Genomic DNA, 27,890 nt, shown 5'->3' on the forward strand with positions numbered 1-27,890 from the left:
AGAAAAACATAACAATTAGGGAATCACTCACATATAAAACAAATGACCGAGAATCTTGTCCTCACCACATACCCCCCACACCATTTTTCAGTGAGTTGACATGGGATTAAAAGTTTGCTACTGAGACTAAGAATGCCCGCTTCACCCCTTTACTCTTTCCATGGTTCAGATGGAATCTGAAGAAATTATTTCTGGCGCCTTCTATTGTAACTTGAAATGTGCTCAGTCACAGAGACAAAGCCCATCTTGATTTGGCTTAAAAATGGATTTGTTGGTTTTTCATTTCTAGATCTTTTTGGGTTCAATAGGCATTGAAGCTTTCCTCAATAATTATCATAAAACCCAAATAATGTCCCTCCACCTTTTCCTGCTGCACGAAAAAGTTTCATTTCACACACGTGTAGGTAGCAACATAGAATTTACTGAATTTCACAACATACGTTGAGGAGAGGGTTTAGTGTCAAATATTCCAAGTTCAACATTCTTACATTTTCCATGAGACATACTCTCCTTCAGATCTCCTTTACCACCCAAGTGATCAAGCAGATGTCCTCCCTCACTCTTCCTTTCCCTCAGAAGTTGCCCAGCTCCTGTGATTCCTTCCCTCCTTCTCTTTCAAAAGCACATGTTACTTTTTTTCACACACATAACAAGCCTTACCATTTACTTTGAATCCTAGATACCAATTGATAGCACAGACCCTGAAGCCCCAACTTTCACTAAGAATGAGTTTATCAAAGCACTAAAGGTAGGTCTTTTCCTTTGGAGAATTTGTATGTCAGCAGTGTAGAAAAAGAAAGCTAAATTTCCCACATTGTTACATCTGTTCTTAAGGAAAAATAGATGGAGTTCCAAACAACTTATGAATATATTTTTGGAACACAATCTCTCCTTAATTTAGAGAGTTCCTAAGTAATGAAAGTAGGAAAACATTCATTAATTTTAGATATTTGTCAAACATGATAGATGTGGCTTCTTGTGATGATACATAAGAATAAACTCAAATTGAATTAAAGACTTACATGTTGGACTTAAAACCATAAAAATCCTAGAAGAAAACTGGCAATAAAATCTTACACATTTCTTGTAGTAATATTTTTCCTGATATATCTCTTTGGACAAGGGAAACAAAAAAAACAAATGAGGCTACATCAAATTAAGATGTTTTTGCACAGCAAAGCAAGCAATCAACAAAATAAAAAGACAACCCATTGAATGGGAGAACATGTTCTCCAATGATATATCTGATAAAAGGGTTAATATTCAAGATCCATAAAGAATGTACAAAACTCAACACCAAAACAAACCAAACAATCCAATTAAAAAATGGGTAAAGGACCTGAGTAGACACTTCTCCAAAGAGGATGTACAGATGTCCAATAGACATATGAAAAGATGTTCAATGTCACTAATCATCAGAGAAATGCAAATTAAAATCACAATGAGTTATCACCTCATACTTGTCAGAATGGCTGTCATCAATAAATCAACACACATCAAGAGTCGTGGAGGATGTGGAGAAAAGGGAATCCTCATGCACTGCAGGTGGGAATGCAGATTGGTGCAGCCATTGTGGAAAGTAGTATGGAATTACCTCAAAAAGTCAAAAATGGAACTGCCTTATGGCTCAGCAATTCTACTTCTGGGAATATATCCAAAGGAACCAGAAATACTAATTTAAAAGAATATATGCATCCCTATGTTCACTGCAGCTTATTTACAATAGCCAAAATTTGGAAGCAGCCCAAGTGGCTATCAGTAGATGAGTTGATTGAAAAAACTAAGGTACTTTTACACAATGGGATACTACTTGTCAGTAAAAAAAAACAACTTACCTTTTGGGACAGCATGGATGGAGGACCTGGATAGTATTATGCTGAGTGAAATAATCCAGTCAAAGAAAGACAAGTACCAATGATTTCACGTATATCCAGTCTAATGAACAAAATAAACTAACAAACAAACTAAAAAAGGACTCATAGTTATAGAGAACAGACTGATAGCTGTCAGAGGGGAGGGGTTGGGGCACTGAGTGAAAAAGATGAAGGGATTAAGCAAAGGAAAATAAACTTTCTAGACAAAGACAACAGTATGGGGATTACCAGAGGGAAAAGGGAATGAGGAGGTAGAAAGGGTAAAGATGGGGTTAATGGTGATGGAAGGTGACTTGATCTGGGATGGTGAACACATGATACAATGTGCAGATGATGTATTATCGAATTGTACATCTGAAACCTATATAATTTTATTAACCAATGTCATGCAAATAGGTTCAATTAAAATAAATAAAATTAATTGATTTTTCAAAGAACTTAATAAAAACCACACATTACATTCAAATAAGAATATTCTACAAAACCATCAAAATGTATTTATTAACAGAGTTCTTAATGATTCATCATATTGTATCAAGGTGAAATTTTTATGATATAATATTAAATGCAAAAAGTAAGAAAGCTGATTGCATTTTGATCTAACATAATAAAAATGCATGGACAAAAGCTGAGGGGAAATGGTAAAAGGTTAATAATATTTTTTACTAAGTGGAGGGTCATGAATGATCTATTGTCTGCTTTGTACTTTACTGGGTTTCCAACAAAAGTCACATGTTTATGAAATAAATAATAAAGTACTCCTGCATAATCACAAAAAAATTTGGCTTTTTGTCAAATATGATGGATGTAGCTTCTTATGATGATGTCTGGTATGTAACAAAAAGGTACAAGCTGTACTGTCTCAACACGCACTGAGCTGCAGTTATTTGTGTGCCAAATATTAACCTAAGAACAAATATCTAAAAATAATTGGAAGATCATAATAAGCTCCCTAAAATAACTTTGTTGCAAAAAAACACATGAAAAATCTGATTCTAGGAATCGACTCTTCAACAGATGTGATCTATCTCTCTACATTTTTTTGGTGATCATAATTTTTAGGGAAAAAATTAGGACAAAGATTACTTGCATTGTTGCAATAATATTGGTGCAGGAAGTAGTTCAGGAGAAGTTGGAATTCCTAGGACATTTCCATAACTCATGGTGAAAGCAATTCAGCATATTTGAAATTACAACCTGCCTTACTTCTCAGCAGCTTCGGTCCAACAAACAGGCAGAGAACAGGACCGTTCTCTATGTGATGCTGTAAGGAGCAGCGCGAAGTCCTAATTTCCTGAAACATCTTCACCTAGCATGGTTTTTCTTGATACCTGGATTAAAATTGCCATTATTTGAGACTTTTGTTGGAGATATGATGAAGAAATGTACATTCTTCAGGAAAGATTGTTAAAATGTTCACTGTATTATGCTGCAAGGGAATGAAGAAAATCCTTAATTGGGAATAGTTCATTACCGGAAGAATGACATCTTGGCCCGAAGGGCACGAGAAATTAAATTCCACAGTGGGACAAGAACTAGATTAGAATTCAGGAACTTTGAGTTCTGGTGCTATTTATGACATTGACTGGACGAGGCATCTTGGGTGACTCATTTCATTGTTGGCAGTCACAGCTTCTCTGCCTGTGAAATGGGTATCATAGAAGTAACCCTTCCTGCTTTACAGTATTATGCTGAGGATGGAATGATCTGAACTTTTGTCCTTTAAAAGCTTGAGAAGCGCTCTAATAATATAAAGTATTACTATTACTAAACAGGATGATAGAATTAAGATCAGGAAAACAATATGGACAGCAGATGGAGCCTTGTTTCAGGTTAGTGATAACTATAAATATTGATGATATAGAATGAAAGTGCAAAGGAAGGAAAGAGGGCAAAACTTCCCAAACAATCATACAATCTAGATTGGATTGTATGCCCCAGGAGGAACCTGGGGTATAGCATGCTCAAACGGAACTTCGCTTTTACCTAGAATTGGCTATGCTCATAATGCAAATACAAAGTAAGTGAATGGAAATATATATATATGAACAAAAAACAATATGACATTAAGAATATGGGTCCTATTTACTTGTTTTTTTCAAAGTCCAGTTGAAATAATGGTAAGGTAGAAGCACAAGAGCTAATTTATTATAAGATATTTTAAAGTTTTTGCTATGTTTTTCTAGAGTCTTTGGCATCAATATCCAGTATGCTGTCTTCATAATTTATTGAAGTAAATGTTTAATCTGAGAAAACTGACAAATTATAAACCTAGGTTGGGACACTTCTGTATAAAACACATCTTTTACAATCATTCAAATTCCTTTATCTGGTCATTTAAAAATCCACACAACAAGAACTATCCATAATTGTTCAGAGCTCTGTAGTAATAAAATTATTACCTCAGTACCAAAGAAAGCATGAAATCAGTTATAATTTTGACCTCTGGTCTGCAAGTTTACGATATTTATCCTTCAAAAGATACCTTCCCTATAGGAAGACAATTAATGATTTTGTGAAAAAAATCCTAAATTTTCTTATTACTCTAATTGCAGTAATGAGTCTAAGGTTTAGCTGTAACTTGAAAGATATTTCTGAGACACAGTGAAACATTTTCCATCTTCGTCTGGTCCTCAGCTCTGTATAAGTTTCATCCAAAGCTGGAGGTATAGATGAAAAACAACAACAAAAAGAGGAAAAAAGTATTCCAGCTGCCATTCATTTCTCCTTCTGTCTTCCATCCCAAAAGATTCCAGGGAAGATAAAAGACAGAAAGAATAGACTATTTGGGACACTTTGGGCTTCACATGTCAAAAACTATGCCTAATTAGCTTAGGCAAAGGGAAATGTGTTGAAAGATTACTTGGTTTCTTCGTGTTATTAAGGGAAGACAAACCACTAGGACAGCAGTGAGCTCCAGGAAACAAAGAGAATGAAATGAGTCTGCCATCTTTTCCATTTTATTCCTTCTGCCTGTCAACTTCCTTCTCCCCATAGCCCCCTGCAGACCAACTGTCTCCTTAAATAACAAGCATGGTTATCAAGAGCAAAAAAGTTTAATATTCTATGCCATCTATAATTTTAAAAACTCGCTCATGATGACTTGGTTTCAGACAGCAAGATCATGGGGGAAAGATTATGATTGGTCCAGCCTGAGGCAGGTGCACCTGGCCTTGGTGCAATGGCCAGATGGCAGGGTGATAGGAGAACTAGGAAGTGCTCATCGTGACCCCATGTTGGAGTGTGAAGGAGACTGGATCCTGAAGGAAGGTGAGTGGGGACAACAGCCATTCACTACAAGAAGGGGCAGGTAGAGAGTACTGCCAAAAAGACTAAACAATAGAGTCTTGTAAAGAACAAATCAGGAATCAGGAATATCTCAGCAATGTTATTTGTTGAGTAATTAACAAATCTTTCTTAAAAAATTATATATCTTATTTTTGTCCCCTTATAATTATATTCTGGTAGTACTGTTGATGAATTTCTAGAACATGTAGCCTCTGATTATAACAATAGATTGTTATGAAAATTCACTTGTAAGGGATTTGTATCTGAGGATACATAGAATCAATACTACTAGTGGTATTTTTCCAGGTCAGTTTATGGAAATGAAATCATACTATACCTAAATGATTCCACTAAGAATCCATTTGAACGCCATGGAACATCCAATAGAGTATCTTTCTAAAGAGCACAGCTTCTGCATTTTACCTCTTGGTGGTTTTACATCAGCATCAGGCAACCAGGTCATGGCTGGTAAGAGAAGACAAGAAAGAGAACTCTGCTGGGACTCCAGGCACCAGCAGTTTATTCACTCTCTGCCTGCTGAGGCACAATGCAGAGAACATGGAATAAAGGTCTGACAAATTATGTTCTTCATTGAGTGACTGCTCCTTGCTGTGGGACTTCAGAGAAGACGCGTTGGTTTTTGCCTCTTAATATAACAGTGCTGGCAGCGTGTGCATGTACCTGTGCTGGCGGGCAGTGGGACTGCTGTTTAAATTCAGGACTACCTTTGAGAGTTCTTCCGGCTGTAAAAGGTTATGCTTCTATGATTGAGAAACAGCACTTTTCTAAAGCACTGTAGCTGCTTAAGGGAAGGAAGCTCTCTAAGCTAATAGATATGCGGGAAGGAGACTAGGAGAGAGAAAGAGAGAGCAGGAACACAGGCTTTACCCCTTCCATCTCCATTGGTTCATATAACCTCTTTGTAAGGTCTTCTAGAGGTCAAGGGGCAGGGAGGTCTGGCCAGACTTCTTTTTTAAGGTTCCCTATATTAACCAATGAAGGTATTTCAAAACAAGATTGCAAAAATGATGAAATTGTCAGTATTTTCATTTGACAAAACAAACTTTAAAAGGTGCCATCATTAAGCTATTTACAATTATGATATTTATAAAAAAATGAATCAATCATGGTACAATCCAGGTAGTTTGGCCCAGCAATCAGATGTATGTGTGAAGTTTTATGAAAGGTACTTAAATAAAATGTCAATAAACTTGTCAATAAATGAATCTGTTATTGTATATATGAACTCATTTGGCAGTTATATCAAAAGTCGAATTCATGGCCAGTTTTGCAGTGAGTGGCCATAATTAAATGACCCTTCTTGCATCTACTCTAGGAGGTCTTGCTCATTTGTTAAAGTAAATTGCAAGCTGTTTCCAGTTAGTAGATTGAAAATTCTAAGTATATCAAACCAAAGTAACAGTGCTGTTCATTCTCAATGATTGCATTTTACCCCTAAGAATCTGATTGGTTATCTTATCAGATATATATGTTTACACATATAAATATATCTAAAGCATATGTTTTTTTCTCAGAGTAGTATATATTTTTCTCAAAGTATTTCTATTATTTGAGGGAGAAATAGAGTAAATATCTAAGCAAAGGTAAATAAACTAGATACACAAGAAGTTTGGGGAAAAAGTTGAAATCATTTAAAATTCTTGGTAATCTATAAACATACTTTAGGAGAATTCTTCCCCTCAATCCATGGGTTTAAATAAAATTCAACATGGGCTTTTAAAAAATCTTACATTAATTTTATTGATAATTTTAGAAATTTTCTAATACAAAAATGGTTGTAAATTTTTGCAAATTGAATGCAATATATATACTCTAAAAGTGATATTGTTTCCTTTTCAAGAGAAAAATATGTAAATTCAAAAGCCATGATTTTAAAACAATTAATTTATACTGTTTAAGAGGGTCAGAAGGGGTTCAACTTTGATATAAAAAAATTTCCCAGATAAGTGATACTCTTGTGTTGAGACAGTAAGTAAATTAGGTAAGTAAATACTTTTTCCCCCTACTTATCACACTTGAATACTGTAGGGCAAAAATAATAGAAATACTTTTTCCTTCATATAAGCTATATAAAAAAAATTTACTCCTTGTAGAATTTAAGTATATAATTGCTTCTTTGCATCAAGTATTTTTAATAAAATCAAGAATTTAAAAGGAATAACTGGAAATAAAAGAAATGATATCAGCTCAGCCAAAAAGAGTTTGTAAAATTTCTATGTAAGAAGAAGAGACTGTGATTTTACATGTGGACAAGTAGACCAACTGTTGGGCAGCAAATTAAAGAAGAAAGTAGGTCAGTGAGCCCCACAGCAATGAAATAAAATACTATTATTTAAAAGAGTGGCCAGAGAATAAAACTGCCTGTGAACAAGAATGCCTGGGAGAATAATGGGAAATTGAACAAAAAAGCAGGGGAAGAGCACAACAGTTGCAAGGCACAGAGTGTGAACTCCGTGTTCTTGAGTCAGGCAGAGGACGAACAGCAGAACAAACTTGTCTTTGAGAAGCTTCCTGGCGACCAGCAAGCTAGGAATGAAATGAGGAGCCAAGTGAGTCCAGGTCCCCCTCAGAGAAAGGAGAGGAAAGCCGTGTTGGGGGATGGAAAGCGCTGAACAGATTTTGAAAGTGAGTGTAGCCATCAACTCAATAGGATTGGCAATTTTCAATTAAAAAAAAAACAAGGAAAAGGAGAATCACTGAGGGGACAAATATCCATGATCAAATTCATTTACATTACTTATATATATATATTTTTTCAACAAAAGCTGTTTTATTTTATTTTATTTATTTAGGAGTTTTCCTGATACCTTTATTTTTTTATTTTTTATTTAATTATTTTTCAAGTACAGTTTTCTGTCTATTTCTCCCATCCCAATCCACCCTGCCCTGTGCTCCCCATTTCCCTTCCATTTGCACCCCCCTTAGTTATTGTCCCTGTGTCCTTTATACTAACTAGTTCCTGTAAACCCTTCCCCATTTTCCCCTGAAATTCCCTCCCCTCTCCCCTCTGGTTGCTGTCCTTTATTCTCTATTTCAGTGCCTTTGTTTTTATTTTGCTTGCTTGTTTATTTTGTTGTTTAGCTTCCTGTTAAAGGTGAGATCATATGGTATTTGTCTTTCAACACCTGGCTTATTTCACTCAGCATAATACTTTCCAGTTCCATCCATGCTGTTGCAAAGGGTAGTAGTTACATTACTAATGTTGTGAAAGCCATAGACCCAATTGGGATTGATTAACTGTTTTGTGGCCAGAGCAAAATGAGAGTGAGGAAAGTACCATTTCTTGTTTGCATCTTTAAGGATTTATTTTACACTTTCTTGAACTAGGTGGAATTTCAAAATCATAATTGCTAAATGAGTCTAGATTGGTAATCTACAACAGTATAGGAGACTGGGAAGAAGAAACTAGCTCCATATGAAAAATGCCAGACCATTTTCTATTTATCATGGGAGATGTGACAAGTTTGACTGGGCAGAAAGAAGTTCCTTCATCTGAAAAAAAATCGGCTAGGCTGAAAATTATTTATACTTTGAATAGGAAGTATTTTTAATGAAAATTGAGATTGAAGTCAGTCTTTTTTTTTACTTAAAAAACATTGAGTACCTATGATATTTGTAGTAGACCGCTCTGCCTGATTTTAGGAATTGTATCTCTACCCCTTGTGGCTAAGGTTGAGAGACGACCTTTGGAATGCCAGCCACAAGGACAAAGCCTGTCTCTGGTAGCAAACACTGCCTCAGTTACTCTCCCTGCCCCCAGAGCTTGGTTGGAAGTCAATGACGGGTAAGACCCCTCACAGCAGGGGGCAACCTAAGCCAGACTCAATCACCTGGGAGGCCTTCATGGAAGGACTCAGGGGGTTGCAACAAAGAACAATGGACTCTGCCCCCCAGCTTTGACAAAGCTGGAGTCCCCATGTATTCTGGGAGAAGCGCTTCCTGGCTCTAATCCCCTTAAGCCTGAATACCTGATGGGGAGAGGTGCAGCTCCTTGTCTGGCCAGAGCGTGCCCTGGGGAAAAATCAGACAGCACAAAGACTTGCTAATTAACCTGTGAAATCTGCTAAGAGTGCTTTCATTCATATGATAAGGGTCCGAGAGGAAATGAGTTTGTCTCCCAAAGTTTCTGCAACTCTCTTCCTGACAGACACTGACTCAGATCTCTTTGTAATGTTATCTACTGTTTGATCCTTGCCGCCCTGTATTCCTGTGTATTACAACCCAATAAAAGGCTATGGAGAAAGGTGCTCGAGGCCTCTTTCTCCGCAGAGAAACTGGCCACAGCCCACACCTCCATCCCCAAACAGATCCAGCATGTCTCGGCCATATTTATTCACTCACGGTGCCCGTGGCACCGGTCCGTGGCACCGGGGGGACCTTGAGAAAGTGGTTGCCTCCACAGATTTTCATGCATTGTTCTAGGCTCTGCTAATCAGTGAATAAAATAATATATTGGCTGTAATTTCATGGTGCTTCCATTATAGTAGGAAGGGCATAGCACAAGCCCATAAATAAATATGACACCAGACAGTGATAAGTGCTCTAAAGCAGCAATTTTTTTTTTTACAGGTCCGCTGTAAGAATTTTTAAAACATCTAATACCTGACACTTTAGTTGGGGGCACTGACCTCTTTTCCCTCAGTTTGTCAAATAAAAAGATGACAATAGCCAACATAACAATAGCCACTGGTATGAATGAATCAAAATTATAACTATATAATTTTCAGCAAAAATATAATATACAGTGTTGGTGTGCCACAGAATTTTAGTAATTAGTTTATGTATGCCCTGAGATGAAAAGTTTAAAAATTGCTGCTCTAGAGGGAGGAAAAAGTGAGATAAAGCTTGGCCAGTAGATAGAAAGTAAGGGAACGAAACATGGGGTGTTTTAGATGGGATGGTCAGTGAAGGCTTCTCTTAACATGTTGCCATCTGAGCAGAGACCTGACGGCTCAAATTGAGGTGAAGGAAAAAGGCATGTGGGTCTCTCAGAGGAAGGAGAATCCAGTGAACAGAGGGAGGAGGACTAGGTCCTGAGACTGTATAATGTCTGTGTGTAAAAGATCAATGTAACTAAGCAAGTGAGAAGAGAGTTGGAAGGAGACAGGTCAGGAGATAGCACTTAATCATGAAGGATCCCAATGACCATGAAGTGTTGGAAATTCATTTTTTACTTGATCTCAGCCAAAAGGATGAGCAATGATGGAAATTCATTCTTAAGAAGATGGAAGTCATCAAAGGTTGTCATCAAAAGAGTAATGTAATTTGATTTATTTTTTAAAAGATTATTCTATAAATTTGGGGGGAATTAACTATAGGATGACAGAAGAAAAAGTGAGGAGACCAGTTACAGTGCTATTGAAGTCCTCTAGGTAGAGATTAGTGATGCACTGGATTAAGGTGATAGTGCTGTAACTGTTGGAACATGATTAGAGTTGGGATATCATTTTGAATGTAGGAACTTTAAAATTTGGCCATGCATTGGAACAAAACATGAAAGGAACCAGAGGCATAAAACTACACTTGACCTTGTTAAAATTCTATTAACTAAGATGTAAAAGATTTGGAAAAGAATAGGTTGATGGGGACAGATGCTTGCTTATATTTGTTTGTTGGAAGACTGGGGGCAGAATCAAGATTAGGTTTAGGGTATCTTAGGTTCAGAATGTCTATTAAGCATTCAAAATTTGGAACACAGGCTGTTGGTTATGTGAATCTGAGCTCAGTCCTCAAATTGGGACTGATGACATGTAATTAGGAGTCATCAATTTATAGATTATATTGAAAGCAATGGTACTGAATGAGATTATTTAGGGAGTGAGTGTAAATAGGGAAGACATTCAATAACCAAGTCTTGGAACTGAATGGCATGTTGGGTTAAGAATTAATAGAATTGGCTAGCAGAATAAACCAAGAAAGAGGCAGATAGGAAAACAAGAGCATTACCATCTTGAGGTCAAATTAGTGATTCAATAAAAAGAGCTGACCAATTGTATTGAATGTTTCTAAGATTTTATCTAAAATCCTTGTGAAACTGACCACTAGATTTACCCAGATGAAGTCTTTCAGGAAATTTGATAAGAACTTTTAAAAAGATTGATGAGTCTGACTGTAGTGTGTTGAGGAGGGATGATAAAGTGTTGTAGTCTCCTCAGTATACTATGAGTTTTGCTATAAAGGGGAGGGAAGATTGGGGCAGTGGCTAGAGGGGGCTCTTGGAATGGGAGATATTAAAACATATTTTTGTGGTTATGGGAATATTTTTGTGGAATGGAAGAAATTGATGATGCAGAAGAGAGAGGTTATAATTTTTGGAGCATTCTTTGAAAGGAGAAGGGATATTGTGAAAAATAAGAGGTGAAAAAATGAGGGGAAAATCCTATTAGAGAAGGCTGAGGTAGGGACAAATGTAGATGCATCGGTGGATTTGGTCATAGCGATGTCAGTTCATTCCCGATTGCTTCAATTTCTTCTGTAAAATCAGTCAAGTATGAGAAGGGTATAGAGTTTTTGGAGATTTGAGGAATAAAATAATTTTAAAATTACTTACAAAAATAAAGTAGACCTTCCAAGAAATCTTGAAACCCATTTTAAATGAGTGGTTGAAAATTTTATATGAAATCATCCATTGTGTTTCAATTTTTTGTCCACACAGTGCCTGAACTTGAGGTCCAGGCATTATAATGATAGTGAATTGGGTTTCATAGCAACTGTAGTTTTGTCAGGTGTGATAATTCCCTTTATCTCAGATGCCTTTCCTTGCTTTGAAGTCTGCTCTGTCTGAAAGTAATATAACGACTCTGCTTTTTGCAATTAACATAAGCAAAGTATATCTTTCTTCATCCATTTACTCTTAATCTATCCATCTTAATATTTAAAGTAAATTTCTTGTAGGCATTTTATTGTTGTGTCTGTTTTTTTAATCCACTCTCACATTTTTTTGTCTATTCATTGGTGCATTTAGAACACTGACATTCAAAGTGATTATTGCTATAGTTGGATTACTACCATGTTTTCTGTTTGTTGCCCTTTTTCTTTGCTCCTATTTTTGCCCTCTACTCTTTTTTTGTCTTTTAATTTTCTCTCTTACCATATCTATTATACTTTTTAAACTTGTTTTTAGTGGTTGTCCTAGAAATTGCAATATATTTTACAACTAAACCAACTTTACTTTCAAATAACGCTATACCACTTCATAGGTAGTGTGAGTACCTTAAAATAACAAATGAGTTGCATTCCTTTCTCCTGTCCCTCATATCATTACTGTCATGTATTTTACTTATATGTAGGCATACATATGCATATATACACATATGAAGTGTATACATTAGTACATAGTTGAATACATTGTTGCTATCTATTAGATCAATTAAGGATAAGAAAAGCTAGTTTTCATTTTATCTTTATGTATTCTGTTATTGATGCTCTTCCTTTCTTTATGTAGATCCATGTTTCTGATATACAATTTTCCTTCTATCTAAGGAACTTCTTTCACCATTGTGCAGGGAAGGTCTACTAGCAACATATTTCCTTTATTTTTATTTGTCCGAGAAAGACTTTATTTCTTCTTGACTTGAGGGATAATTTCAGAAGGTACTGAATTCTGGGTTGGTAGAATTTTTTTCCTTAACATTTTAAATACTTCTGTTCATGCTCTTCTTCCTTGTATGGTTTCGGAGAAGAAGTTGGATATAATTCTTATGTTTGTTCTTTCAAAGGTAATATTTTTCTTTGGCCTTATTTCAGAGTTTTTCCCCTTTACCTTTGATTTTTCTCTAGTTTGAATATAATATGCCTAGCGTAGTTCTTTTGGCAGTTATCCTGTCTGGTGTTCTGAGCTTTCTGGCTTTTCGGTTTCATCTCTGACATTAGTTAGAGAGAAATTCTCACTCATTAGTGTTTCAAACATTAGCTCTGTTTCTCTTTCTCCTCCTTTTGGTATTCCTTTTACAATTATGTTACACCTTTTGTAGTTGTCCCACAGTTCTTGCATATTCTGTTTTGCATTTTTGTATTTTAACTCTTTAAGTTTCAGTTTTTGAAGTTGCTATTGTCATATCATCAAGCTCAAATATTCTTTTCTCACCCAGGTATAGTCTACTAAAGAGACTATCGAAGACTTTTAAAATTTTCATTACGATGTTTTTGATTTCTAGTGTTTTTATTCTTCCTCGAAATTTCCATTTATCTATCCATATACTTATCCTATCCATATCCTTATACTATCCATCTGTTCTTGCATATTATCTATTTTTTCATTAAAAAGTCCTTAGCATATAAATCATAATTAAACAAAAATCTTGGTCTGATAATTTCAACATTCTTGCCATATCTGACTCTGCTTCTGATGCTTGTTGAGTGTCTTCAAACTGTGTATCTTGCCTATAGGCAATTTTTGTGGAAAGGTGAACTCGGCAGACTGGGTAGAAGGAACTGCAGTAAATACGTCTTTAGAAATGTGGTGGTGAGGTGTGGGGAACACATGTTCTGTAGTCTCCGATCAGGTCTCTGATCTTCTAGGGAGGCTGTGCCTTGAGTCTATGGACTTCACCAGTGTTTCTTAGTCTCCCTCTCCCCCACCAGGTGACACAAAATGACTAGAGGGGAGTGGAATTGCTCTTTTCTTTCCCCAGGTAGGTTAGTCTCTGATAAAACCTCAGCACTTTAGGCTATAGTAGAATAGTTTCTTCCAACAACAGGCCTTATTAAGAAGAACAGAGTGCTCCATTTTTTAAAATGGCCACTATTCCTATTCCCTGTTGAAAGATGAGATTTTTTTAATGATTTTTATTGTGATCAACAAATAGAGCTCTAGGAGGTAAACTTTACAAAAGTGTAAGGTCCTTTTATAGATGACCACCCCCTGCCCCACCCAGAGTTGTGGGTTTTTTTGTTTGTTTGTTTGTTTGTTTTGAATAAGAGAAAGTTTATTTAGAAAGTTATAGATGTAGTAGAAGTAAGCCAGCTGGGCTGTGTAGGCTCAGGAAACAAATTGCAGAAGCAAAAGAAGGGCCTTTGGAGTTTAGGAGAGAGAAAAGCAAAGGCAATGTGCGTAGGGGGAAAACGAGGGGACAGGAAAGATGTGGGCATGCTCTCCAGAGGGAGCATGTGCCTTTTATTCCCCCACCCATAGCTTTTAATCTCTCAGCCTTGTGTATGCTGAGCTTCTAGCCATTCACCATTCACAATTTAGGTTACCCTACCCTGGCACTGCTTCCTGCAGGGGTTTCTGCTCCAGTAAATTGCGTTGGTCTGTATTTACCTGTCTGTCTCTCCATATTTTGGCATGTTTTGGCAGTGATTTGCCCTGTGACCTTACTTCTGTAATGGATCTAAGAGGGTTTTTTTTTTTTTCAGTTTGTTCAGCTTTTTACTTATTAATTGAACAGAGTGGTGACTTCTAAGTTCCTTACATCTGAGATCCTAGAGTGATTCTTTGAAAATGTAGATCAGATGGTTTTGATCCTCTGCTTAAAAAAAAAGAAATCTGCCAATGGCTCCCCAGAGTAACAGCCAAAACTTTTATAATGTCCTATAAGGTCCTCTACACAGTCAGGCTCCTCTTCCTCCCAGACTACACTCAGCTCTCTAAGCTTACCTTCTAATGCCCATCATTTATTTCATTCCTAACACTCCAGGCTCATTGCTCCAAACTTAAAGCCTTTGCAATTCTTGTCCCATCTGCCCGGGATGGTCTTTTCCCAGATAGATTCATGAGCTATCTTTTAGTATAGCCACAGTTTTTTCTTCTTGAGAGCAAACTCTGTTGTTATCTAAAGGTTTTTCCATGAACCAAGAATGATTTGGTCTTGTGGTTGGGCATACACTGGTATCAGGCCGTGGTACCTGGTAATGACCATTGCTTCAGTAGGAAAGTACCCTGCCTGGAAAACAGCCTTGAAATACATCAGCACAGGACATCCTCCTGTGGACATACTTGAAAAACACAGACAGCATTTGCTTCCATGGTTGTAAGTGCAATTCTTGTTTCATTATTTTATTTTTAGTGCTTTCAAGGCTAACCACTGACTCTTGCTGATTGATGCATTCTTTATTTTAGACATGCTATTGTGTTCAATCAATGGCAGCCAAGTCTTGTGGGCTAGGGAGCCATTCTTTCTCCCTTTAAAGTGAAATTGCCCAACACAGTTTAGCTCCATTATGTGTAGGCTTAAAAATTTAACTCTGCTTCTCAATTCATGGGGAATGCATTAGCTTAGAAGAAAAAGAGGGTGTTGAAAGGGCACTTGACTACAGAGGAGAAAAGAGACGTTCAGTCTATCAAAGTGATTCTTATGCTAGGTCGAATAGCAGGATTCTCAATATATATATATATGAAAAATATCTGGTCTGGTCCCAACCTCAGACTCTCAGACTTACTGCCCAAGATGTAGGCACTTTACGTTTTGTTAAGTGAGACTAGATTACCCTCTAAAGATTTTACTTGAACCCACTCTTCTAACACTTGTATGTAAGTGTACTTCCTCCCCTACCTTCTCCTCAGTGTTTGCTGATAAATCTTTCACTAAGTCTTTCTTCTTGGGCACCAACCTTGGTAAAAAAAAAATGTATGATAGGTATAAAAATATAATTAAATATATAATACTTATGAATATAAAATAAATATGCTACCCCTATTCCTATGCATTATGAATAGAGAAGAATATTACTCATTGATTCTCCTGTAGAGGAAATGCTTCCCTAAGTAATAGGGAATTAAGTTAAATGTGTTTATTTACAGTGTATCTTAACTGACTAGTCACCATATCAGAACAGAGAGTAACTATGTTGTGTTTACTTCCTATAATATACTTTGAAAGAATCTGATAATAAAAAGGGCCCCATAATTTTGTCACCAATTTTTTCTTCATGTTTTAACTTAAAAAGATCAGTGACAGTAGAAGATTGAGTCCTGGTGACTCACACGAACAGTCCCTAGTAGGAATTAATAATTCTGGTTTGTGTTCCAACTTAGCCAAAGATTGCTCTGTGAATTTCAGCAAGTCATTATTATCTGAAATTGTTCCTTCATCTTTAGACTGAAGACATTAGACTAGGATTCACATTCACAGTCATTTGTGGGTCAGGGACCTCTCTATGATTCTGCTGAAAACTATGGCTCTTCTTTCCCCAAAAAGCACAAATACAACTATAAATAGAACCCCAAGCAGGGTCAGAGGTTCTCTATCAACCACCCACAGATTCCTTAGAGGGCTTTAAGATGATTTCTAAGCTCTAAAGTATGTGGTTAAAAAAGTTGAGTCCATTAATTTTGCTACTCCCCATGTGAATTGCTCTTAAAATGTAGATTTGGGCCACTCATGTCATTTGAAAGTTATAATTACTTTTTATAACTTAGAGTACTCACAGCAGAGCAAATTTTTCAGTTAAAAAAAACTCTTTTGGGCATTAATAACATCTCAGGGTAGTGAAGTTGTTAGTCTACACTGTTATTCAAGGTAGTGTTCCTTCTATAGCTCACCTCAGAGTCAACATTTGGCTTTGACTTGAACACACCCAGCGATGCGGAGCTCACTTACATGTTTGTTGCTGGACATAGCTTAGGGATTTTCTTCTTTTTATTGACCTATCATTGGTCCTCACCACACAAGTTTCAGCCATTGACCTATTTCTTCTCTCAGGAGCTACATAAACAAATGTATTTCTTTCTTCAGACTTTTAGGAATTCTGTGGCAGCCTCTTTTACCCTGTCTTAATTCTCTCTATGCTAGACATTCCAGTATCATATATAATTCTTCTAGAAAAGTGATTTCATAAGATTACTATTAACCCAATTACTTTCCTCAGTAGAAGTCTCAAAACTCAGAACCCAGAATTAGGCTCATGATCCAGAAAAGTTCTGACCAGCACATGGTTAGAGAATACTTCCTGTGCTTAAACTGCAGCCTCTGCTGTCTGGAAGGTTGCTGACACTGCCGAGAGCTCCATTCCTGGAAACAGGGGACTCTACTGGTCATTTTGAAATGGTGGTCACCTGAAACCCTTAACTATGACCAATCTAGCTTGTCCTTTTTCTTTACATTTTAGAATAAAAATAATCTTTCTAAAAACAACACTCCCTATGGACCTCTACCATAATTGCTTAGACCATCTTTCCAGCTCTTGGAAACCTTTTGGAACACTACCAGTCTTGCCATTCACTATGTCCTTTTCTCTTCCAACTTTTGTGTAATCTACAAATGTCATAACTCTGTCTTTTTTTCCATCAAACTGTATTGGTAAACATATTGACCTGTGGTTTGCCAAATATAAGCCTCCCTCTATGGATTCATTACTCATAATTCTTCACTCGGTCACTTCTTCACAACTTCATCCAACTATTTAACCACCTAATCTACAGAATGGAGAAGAGCATGAGTATTATGTTCTGTCTGGAGGCAATGCCTCTTTCCTTTCCCTTCTTCTTTTACTCAGTCTACTTTCTTTTCTCAAACTCTATTTTTCCATTCCTTCTTGTATTTGTACTGCATAGCCTGTGGTTATGTATATGGTACCCTTTGCTGTGTGTTTATTTGCTGTGGAGAAAAGGACCTACATTGTGTTTTGAGGGGCCCTTTGTCTTCCACCTGGGTGCAGGGCTGGCAGAGTCTGTGCTGGCTCCAGAAGGCCCTCTGCCCACGCCGAGCAGCAGCCCTTGTGCAGGTATTTCCTACCTGCTCATTAGGGCTTGGCAGAGGAGGCGGCTCCAAGAATTTCATCACCACCGCCAGACCAAGTTATTTCCCTCCACCTCCAGAATTGCTCAAATAGCAAATGAGGGTTTAGAGAAAAATTTAAAACAAAGTATATGCACCATACAGTTCAAAGATTCCTTTCTGGTTTTCCAAGCCCCATTCCCTCATGATCTCCAAGCTCCTTCCTGTCTCTATAGCTGTGCTCGCCTTTTTATGTACAGGTGTACCCACATACGTCACATCCAAGTGACAGAGTGTCATTAATTAATTGTTTGTCTTAACCATTCCATTGTTTATTTACCAGTCTTATGTTACTGGCACCAACTTAATGAGAGTTCATATGTATAAGAGAGGAAATTGCTTTGATTTCAGGGATTAAATACATTTGTGTACATTGGTTTGATTTCTCAAATGTTACATAGGAATGAAATTTCACAGATCTATTTTTCGGTTAGTGTATAAGGAACTGGCCCGCATTATACATTAACTGAATAAAATGTATGGACTGGGAGGGAACCAGGGACTGAATGTTCCACTTAGTTGCTAGGAGACCAGTCATTTTGTGATGTCACAGCTCCTCAGGTTGAGGGCCACTATGGTTTGAGCTGCCTGCCTATCAGTGTAAGCCTGCCAAGACAGCCTTTGAAGCTTCAGGCTTGAAATTATGCCAATGTGGAAGGCAGCTGAAGAAAGGTTTACTTGACATGGCCCATATTTCCTCAGAATGTCAAGATGTTTCTCCTAATGTTGGATCTACTGATTCAGAAACCTCCCTTACATCTGCCTTGTGTGATGACCCATACCCTGAGGACTTGGACTTGAGGTCTCTGGTTGAAGAAAATGCCTTTCAGGCTTTGTGTGAAGTGACCTTGATAAAAAGACCCCGTTATGCAGTCTGTGCTTCTGAATCAGATGAAGATAATGATTTTCTTTCTATGACTTTTCCCAGAAAACTGTGGAAAATAGTTGAAAGTGATCAAATTAAGTCTATTTGGTGGGATGAGAAGGGAACTTCCATAGTGATTAATGAGGAACTCTTTAAGAAAGAAGTGTTGGAAAGAAAGGCCCCTTTCAGAATATTTGACACTGATAATATGAAAAGTTTAGTTCGGCAGCTTAACCTGTATGGTTTTAGTAAAATGCGACAGAATATTCAAAGATCAGCTTCTCTAGCTGACTTTCTGGCAGAAGAAAAAGTACTCTCGGTTTTAAACAAGGTATGTAGAAATTTTTGGATACAATTTATATAAGAAATGTATAAACTCAGCTGGGGCTAAGTGAGTGACTTTGGGACCATAAGCCACTAAGAAGACAAAGCTTATCTCCCTGGCAGGAGCACTAACTCTGCTCCTTTTATACTTCACCTGCCTGGCCCCCAATGCTTGATCAGTTAGCCAATGATGGGTAAGAGTCCTCAAGGGAGGGATGACCTAAGACAGGCATGATCACAGGGGGGCCCAGGGAAGGACTTTGGGGGCTATAGAGAAAGGAGGTAATGGACCCTCACCCCTTGGCTTTGACATAGCCTGAGGCCTTACTTCCCCTGCCTGACTTAAGCCTGAAACAATGCCCTAAGCCTGAAACAATGCTGGAAGTGGGTGCCCTGAGCTGGAAAGGGTGGGTTCCCTAGGGGATCAGGCCTAAGCAAGAATATGTAAAATCCTGTGAAACCTACTTTGCTAATACCCTCGATTTAAATGATAAGGGACCAAGCAGGAAGTGAGTTTGTTCCCCAAAGTTTTATGGCCCTTTAACTATCTGACCCTGACTCAGAATAAGCCCTCAGAGTTCTTTGAATGCTTTTTATCTATTGTTTAACCATTTCTGCCTGACAATGATTGATGAGCATTATTCCTGTGCCAATTGAACCCAATAAAAGCTTGTGGAGGCAAGGGTCAGGGCGCTTTCCTCTTGAGAGGGTGGCTAAGGTACTCCAAGTCTTTTTCTCCTCTTGAGAGAGAAGGCTTGCTGTCCCTTTTCCTCCACAGGACTCAGAAGTCCATGTGAATTTTTTGTGCTTCATCTACAATGTGGAGGATCCCATGAGCTGGGGTCTGCATCAATTTATAAGAGCTAAAACATATCTTTGAAATCATATTAAACACCACTCAAATATTTTGTCTAAATGTAGGACTATTTGAGCATCAACATTCAAGATTATAGGGAATTTTCCTCATAACTTTGAACCTTATCAATGAACTCTATTTCAATAGAAGCCCTAGAACCTTTTGAAGTAGCATCCCCAGTTACTGGAAATATACAACACATTTTTAGTTGGCAATCATAACTAAATGTTTGTGCTAAATAAGTACATTTTTAACATATTAGCAGTGTACTCAACAGGCTTCGACATTTCTGGCCCTATGCCCAGTTTCAAGCAAGGTACTTTATCCTCACGTTGGGGGTTAGGAGATTTGGGAGAGGGCCTGGAATGGGAGACAGGGATGGGGCTTAGGCAGTATGGGAGCAATGTTTTGCTCACTGGCTCACCTTCCACTGTGTGGTTTGAACCTAACAGGTTCCAGGTAGTCTGAGGCCCCAGGTTTGGGGACACTTGGACATGTATTGTTCTATGACATTAAATTTTTGTGATGAAACTGAAATCATAATTCATAGAGTTAGGTTGGTTAAGGTCTTGTACCTTGGTTGAAAATGTCACTAAAGTACTTTCTCCTTTGCTTTTAGCTACAGTGCTATCATAATCCCAATTTTAAACGAGGGTGTCCCCAACTTTTAGTAAGGATTAAAAGAAGACGTGGGATTAAAACTGCTTCTTCAGCAACTTCATTAGTTCAAGATTTCAACAAGAAGCACTTTGGAGCTGAGGGTCATGTGAATAACCCTAATTCTGGTCATGTTGCTGAAAGAAGTGGGGAGAGTGTATTTTCACACTCCACAAATTTAAATATGCCTCTACTAAGAAATCCTGCTACCAGCCAGAGAATGGCTAAGACAACTGAGCCAATCAGAACTGCTTTTGCTCCTCCATCGTCTACTTTACTTCGACCATCAGGACAAATTTTAATGAATCAAAATGCTCTTTCAAGGCAGTTGACCACCTTTCCTGTGCATTCACATAGCAGCTACAATCGAGCCAACATTCACATTCGGAATTTCATAACCACCACAAGTGCTTCTGAGAACCACAATATTTCTCCCTTACATAGAAGTTATTTTGATAAAATGGGGGAGCCTTCCCTTTTTCCAAACACGTATCTTTATTCACCAGTCGTTGATGGTCTTCCTATTAACCTGCAACCAGCAGGCAACCCAAGCTTCCCCATGCCAGTGACTGCTGATGCGTCTGCTGCCTCTCCTTTAAGGTCAACTCCTCCACCACCTTCGTCAGAGGTACATCATTGTAATTACAACTGATCTACCAAAGAACTCTGATTTGAAGCCACAATTGACATTTGTATTGGCAAATCAATGAAATGCCATCAAATCTTTCTGAACAATAAATTCCCACGTTCATCTTTACAAAACAAAACAAAGTATATGCGTGTTTGGAGATGGGAGGAGGGGATGGGGAGAAAAGTTATTAGACAGTCCTCACAGACTTCATGCTTTAATCTCAGCATCACTGACCTATAACCAAATAAATATTACTCATCAAAACAAAAAAAGATTTAAAACACAAATTTACCAACCATCCATTATTCCATGAAAAGATGACATTAGTGTAAACTGCACAGGGAGCCAAAACATTATTTTGTAGAAGTGTTCTATAGAACTGCTCTGTGATGTCACCAACTGTTGCCTCATCAAAACCTCCTACCTGGGAACAGTTAATGTCACACAAGGATAAGGCTAAGAAAGGCACTCCCAGAGTTTGCCCAAGTGAGTGATTTTACCTTTAACAAGGCTTGCTTATGTGACTTTGTGACCATTAGGACTGTAAAATCAATTAAATGTGGCTCAGAGTAGGGTGAATCAAGTAGATTCAACCCACGTGTTGAAAGTTGATCAATAGTCAATGATGGTTTAATAAGTTGGGTATTTTGGTGACTAATTTTGTTAATGTTTAACCCATAATATAAACAAATTAATGTTGGCATTAAGTTATTAGCCTTACTTTAAAGGAAATTGTTTTGAACACCAGTTTATTACTCTGTATTAGTTACCACATGGATGAAAGCCATAGGCTCTGGAGGCCATAGAACCTTTGCAAACCCAGAAATGTACAGACAATTTCACCTCAGGAAAGAGAGTAGAAGACAGCCGAATGATTGCTGTGCTTTACTATTTCAGAGGGAGTCTTGAGATCATCTGAGCCAGGTTAATAGGTACTGTAAACCTCTGATAAATCCTGGAGAATGTTAGGAAAAACTGGTCAGCATCCAAAAAGCTAAAGGTGAAAATAAGTTGGCATCTTCTGACAGTGGAATTTTTATGCCTCAGTCAGTCTCTACTGAGGACTATGATGTGTCAGACCTTCTCTTAGTACCATTTCATCCTTGTAACCTTAACAAATTTTATCCTCTTGGAGTCTAAATTTCACCATCCTGGTATTTATCTCATGGAGTTGTTGTGTGGTTAGCGACTCCCGAATGTAAGACTCTAGCAGTGATTAACTGGATGCTCTTTGAACTCTCTTCCCCTTTCCTTAGCATTCAGACCTTTCTTACCCATGTAATTTGTAATAATATGAAGTAAGTTGCATTTGTTAATAATAAATGTCTCTCTAGAGTCTTGGGTCAACAGGAATTGTGAGTGATCTGTGTTTTCAGATCAAATTAAAGTATTTAAATATTATTACAACTGGTCAAATATTTTTGCAAGATAATTCACCAAGCCCAAGGATATCATTCTTTGCCAAACAGCACTCTGAGGCTTGCTAACTGCAGTACATGAAAATCCACACTTTTTTCATTTTTTTGTTTCATACCAAGTATGAGCGGTGACATTCTTTCATTTATCAGTTCTCACTGGTATGTTTTTCAGTAATACATATAAAAATATCATAAATAATTTTACAAAATATAAAATATGTATAAAATTTCCCATATGCCCAGAGTTTCAGGTAGTATGATGTTTTACCAGAATAGACTTGAGTGAAACTAAAGATAATTTATGGTAGTTGTCTTCTGATTTATGAGTATATTCCAAATTTGATTTAATTAAAAAATACGAATATACATCACTGTGGAATGGCTACAAATCTATACCAAATTGTTTGTTACTTTATAACTTCCATCAACCATTTATGCAATAAATATTAATGAGCACCAACTGTTTGCCGGGCAATGTGCCTGGGACCACAGAGTAAAACTACATAATCCTGACATCAAAAAGTTTGCCCTAATGAAAAAGATATGTGAACAAATACAGTTCTGTAAGATGACGGAGATAAGAGAAGATGACCCAAGAGTAGTGGGGAAGTATGAGAAAGGTCTAGGTCCTTCTACTTGGGGAATTAGGGAGCCTTCACAGGCATGCTGAGAGCAGAAGGATGAGTGGGAGATTACCAGGTGGGTGAGAAGGAAGAAGCGATTTGTCAGAGAATAGAACAAGAAAAGCATGGAGGCTTGAGGAAGTGTGGGGTTGTCGGGGAATATGGGAGAGTGGGTTGTATTGTTAGAGAGTAAATTACTGTGAAAGGCAGAAGCAGGAAAGGCTGGTGAGAAATGAGACCAAACAGGTAGGGAGAGGCCAGATCATACAGGCCTGTAGAGCAGGCAAAGGTATGCCAATGTTTTTTCTCTCTGTAGGTGGTGGGGGAAGTTACTGAAGACTTTTGAGTACAGAAGTTTCATAATTATATGGGTATGCTCCTTTTCCCAATAACAATATTATGATTCTTTTGTTATTTACAAGTTACAAAAATGGCAAACACCAACCTCTTTGTTCCCAGGAGTTTCAGTGGTTCTTGTTGCAATAGAGTTCAGGAATGCCAAAAGAAATATTTGAACTAAAATGATATATCAGAATTACAATAAGAGCCTGTGAGCAGATTTTTAGTTAACAGGTTTTTAACAGGCTGTGATGCAATTCTTAATGGAGAAGATTAAATTATAAAAGACAGCCTGCGTCTAATGGAAATTTGGTTGCGTGTATTTGTATTCTTTGGTGAATTAAGAGGCTTATATAGGATTAGATTGTTGAGATTCTTAGAGAAAATACATATACGCAAGTGAAAACTTTCCATTCATTTTCTTCATCTCTTGCAGCAAAGCAGTGAATCTGTCCAGATAAATTTCACCTAAATTGAGCATATTTTTTTTTTTTGCAATTTCAGGGGTTAAACACCTGAAAGGCCAGAGTAAATCAGCATTCCCCGAAGAAGAAGAGGGCGTCAGTGAAAGAGAAGAGCAATGGGACCATTAACTAGGGGGTCTGCAGCAAGAAGACTCCTTGGGAATAACTGAACTATTCACTTTTCTGAACAACCCATGGAAAGCCACCTTGACTTCCAGAAGCACTCCCCACCTCTGCTCTCCACACTCACACAGTAGTAGCACACCTCCTCGGAAGCCCTCCTTGATTGGACCTTAGAACTAAGTACAGGTTGTTCCATATCACTTACAAGTCAAAAACAAGCATTCATTTTAGTGTGCTTTTTGTTTTTAATGACATTGACTTTTGCAAGTGTGTGAGTGTTCTAACTTTAATATTGCTAAGCTTCCCTGGTGTTCTACTGATATAGTTTGCCTTCCAAGGTCAAATGTAAATAGCATCAATTTAAGAGTAAAAAATAAATATTAAATACATTTAGACATGAATATGTGTCTGGTTTAACTTACAGAATAACATTTAATAAATACTAAAATTTAATACTTTGTGTTAACTTTTAAGTTAAGATCTGTACATGGTATTTATTTCAAAATGATGAATAAATGCCAGATTTCTTGATTGAAAGGCCACAATATATTAGTGTTTAGACTAGATATTATAAAAGAAAAATACTAAATCTAAAATAAAATGCAAAGTCTGCCTTGCCACATTTTATGTTATTATTTGAAATATGAGCTATTTCCTACTGTATTTTAACAAATCATTAGCGTTTTATAAATCTTCTATTATCATAAAATAAGAAAAGCCATTAGTTCATGCCTATAGTCATTCTTTAATTCAAAAATTATTTTTTATGAGTTTCTCTCTGGACAGGCACTTTGTTGAGGGTTATGAAAATAAAGAAAAATAATTTCTAGAACTGGCAGAGAAGGTAAAGCATTAGTATAAAGGTTTTTTAAGACAGTATATATTTATTAAACATGGCTTTTGATAATTTGAAGTTCTGGTCTTCTAAACAATGTTAATTATTTATGGCATTTCATTGTAAAAAATTTAGTGGGGATGAAGGAATGCCCAACTTGGTTTCCATATTGGTGATATTAGTGAGGTTCAAATGTTTCATGGATAAAAAAATGAAAAGATTTCTAAAGTCAGTAAAAAGAGAAATTAATATGGGGAAAAAAATCAAATGTGAATTCCATTGTGGGATCTTAATATCAAGACTAAATGAAATAAAACTATTGTTTTTAATCTTGAATGTGATGTTTATAATATAGAGATTAAGAGGATACGTGTGTGAATTTATAAGACAATATAGTAGAGATGATCATTTTCCTTCATATATTTTCCACAAGAAAATAAATGCAAAACACAGTGATAAGTGGTATCTCAAGTATGAATTTTCCATACTCTATGAATAGATTATGAGTACTCCATTTCCAAGTTTCTTCTTCCTTCTTCCCTTTCCTTCCTTCTTTTCTTCCCTTTCCTCCCTCCCTCCCTCCCTCCCTCCCTCCCTCCCTCCCTCCCTCCCTCCCTCCCTCCCTTCCTTTCCTTCCTTCCTCTCCTTCTCCTCTCCCCTTGGCCTTTTTTTTTGGTTGTCTTCTCCTTTTTAAGCCAGTTTTACCCAAAACTTTTTGGAGTTTCTAGACCACCTGCTATGACTGTCTGATTTCCTAAGTTTCACTCTACTTAAAACCTGATTAAGGCACATATTTGCTTTACACAATGTTGAATTATTTGTGTTTGGAAAATGTCCCAATACCCCTTGAGATTATTTGAGCACCCTGAGGTGCTTAAATACAAAACTGCCCTTTGCTTTGCTTTCCTTGAACAGATACTTTCACTGATGTTTGTTTATCTTTTAAAAAAATTTTTTTTAAAAAATTTTAAAAATTTTATTGATTATGCCATTACATTTGTTCTATTTCCCCCCTCCGTTCCCCTCCACCCTGACCACCCCTTCCCCACCATTCCCCCCCTTTAGTTCATGAACACGTGTCTCAAGTTCTTTAGATTCTATAATTCCCATACTATTCTTACCCTCCCCCTATCTATTTTCTATCTACAGTTTATGTTACTTATTTTCTGTACCTTCTCCCCCCTTCTCCTTCTCCCACTCCCCTGTTGCTAACCTTCCACATGATCTTCATTTCTATGGTTCACTCCTGATCTAGCCGTCCTCTTAGTTTGCTTTTGTTTTAGGTGTGGTTATTGATAACTGTGAGTTTGCTGTCCTTTCACTGTTCATCTTTTTTATCTTCTTTTTCTTAGATGAGTCCCTTTAACATTTCGTAAAACAAGGGCTTGGTTTAAGATTGAGACAAACAAAAGAAATCAAAGTTTTTGCTAATTTTATAATATTATTTGAGAAATAAATGGCATGGCTTCTGGAGTCTTCTGCTTCCATTCTTAAAAAACACACAAAGAGATCAAAATTAAAAGCATAAATTTTCCTTGAAGATTTTGGTTTCTTCTATTTTATTCTCTACTCTCAAAACACAGGGATCACAATTAAAAGCATAAGTTGTCCTTGGGAAATGTGTTGGTTTTCTCAGAAATTTGAAGGAAACCAGATGAGATAATGGCTCTTCAGTTTCCTTTTCACATGGTACTTACAGTTTACAACAAATTTTTTTCAAGAAGATAACTTGGCTTCAGTTTGGCTGAATGGGCAAAGAAACTTTCTGACCAGAACGAAACAAAAGAAAAACTTTATCTTTCCCAGACCACATTTACAGTGTGACACAAGGATAGTAGATGGGCTTTGAGTCACTCTGACTTGGGTTCAGACTAAACCTCTGCCAAATTTTAAACTCAGTTTTTTTATTTGTAAAATGGATACAATCATTCTTACCTCTGTTGTTTTTCTTGGGTGTGTGTGCATGAAAATTAAATAAGACTTGTAAAATGCTTTGCTCAGCTTAGTGAGCATTTAATAATCAGTACCTATTATTATTATTAGGGTGAGAAAGGACCTGAGGCTATCTGTCCAGACCTCATCTGATACATGATGCTCTTCAACCTCACAGACAAGTGACGGATCACCTCACTTATTCTTGAATAAGCCAGATGAGCCCCAAACCCAGCTGAAGAGCTCTCATTTTCCTTCCGTGTGTTAAGCTCTCTTTCTCTTGCCTTTTCCCTCCTTTTCTATATACCCCAGCCATTCAGACACTGATGTCGTTTCTTAAGCGTTCTCCTCTCTGTGATAAAACGTCACCAGCTCTTAGCCACCTGCTTGTGGATCCTCTTCACTTGTGTGTACTGAATCTAAGGAAGGTTACGTTTGGGTGGGTAAGTTAAGGGTTATTTTTTATCCCCCAAAACATGAGAAACTGAAGCATAGTGTGTGGCAGAGCAGAGGGGGATTCTAGGCCAGAGTTCTTTCTATTAGACAATAATTTGGTAACTCTCTTTTTCTTCTCAGAGTTGTCCAGGGTAAGGGTCTTCATCAAAATCAGAATTCTCAGACTATTTTTTGTTCTCAAAAAAGTTTTCACCATTCATTTTTAATGATAATCATTATGCCAATATCTGCTACATTATGGAAATAGATTATTTTAGCTCAGCCAGAGACAAAATATTTTTATTTTTTCTATTTGTAAAAACTGTTATAATATGTTATAAAAGATACACAATCAGCAACTCCAGATTTATAATTTTATAGCTATTGTTGCTTAGAATGAGGTAGACTTAAAGTATGTGTATATTTTAAATAAATTTAAAGAAAAATATTAAGTAACTACAGCAGAGGTGGAACTCGAAATCCCAAAAG

The 27,890-nt window shown here is 37.0% G+C and overlaps 2 protein-coding genes across 2 annotated transcripts in view; both read left to right on the plus strand.

Annotated features, from left to right (window-relative positions):
* PPP1R1C (protein phosphatase 1 regulatory inhibitor subunit 1C) overlaps window positions 1–24,558 on the plus strand; it is a 126,638-nt gene extending 102,080 nt beyond the window's left edge. The window contains exon 6 of the mRNA XM_037130051.2: window positions 24,117–24,558. Within this exon, the coding sequence (XP_036985946.1) occupies window positions 24,117–24,205 (89 nt within the window). The 3' untranslated portion in view covers window positions 24,206–24,558. The remainder of the gene's footprint in view (window positions 1–24,116) is intronic.
* Window positions 18,583–21,253, plus strand: LOC119037780 (heat shock transcription factor, Y-linked-like). Its single transcript, XM_037130076.2, has 2 exons — window positions 18,583–19,095; window positions 20,564–21,253. Exons 1-2 carry the CDS (start codon window positions 18,583–18,585, stop codon window positions 21,251–21,253), a joined length of 1,203 nt encoding a protein of 400 aa, XP_036985971.2.
* Window positions 24,559–27,890: the final 3,332 nt, after the last annotated feature.

The sequence above is a fragment of the Artibeus jamaicensis genome, unplaced genomic scaffold (assembly GCF_021234435.1).
Source record: "Artibeus jamaicensis isolate MK-2021 breed Jamaican fruit bat unplaced genomic scaffold, CSHL_Jam_final contig_391, whole genome shotgun sequence".
Classification (NCBI taxonomy): domain Eukaryota; kingdom Metazoa; phylum Chordata; class Mammalia; order Chiroptera; family Phyllostomidae; genus Artibeus; species Artibeus jamaicensis.

Excerpts from the sequence above, each read along its gene's own strand:
- LOC119037780 (XM_037130076.2), top strand. The coding sequence starts at position 18,583 with ATGGCCCATATTTCCTCAGAATGTCAAGATGTTTCTCCTAATGTTGGA. Across the intron at positions 19,096-20,563 it reads TACTCTCGGTTTTAAACAAG|CTACAGTGCTATCATAATCC; the intron begins GTATGTAGAAAT and ends CTTTGCTTTTAG.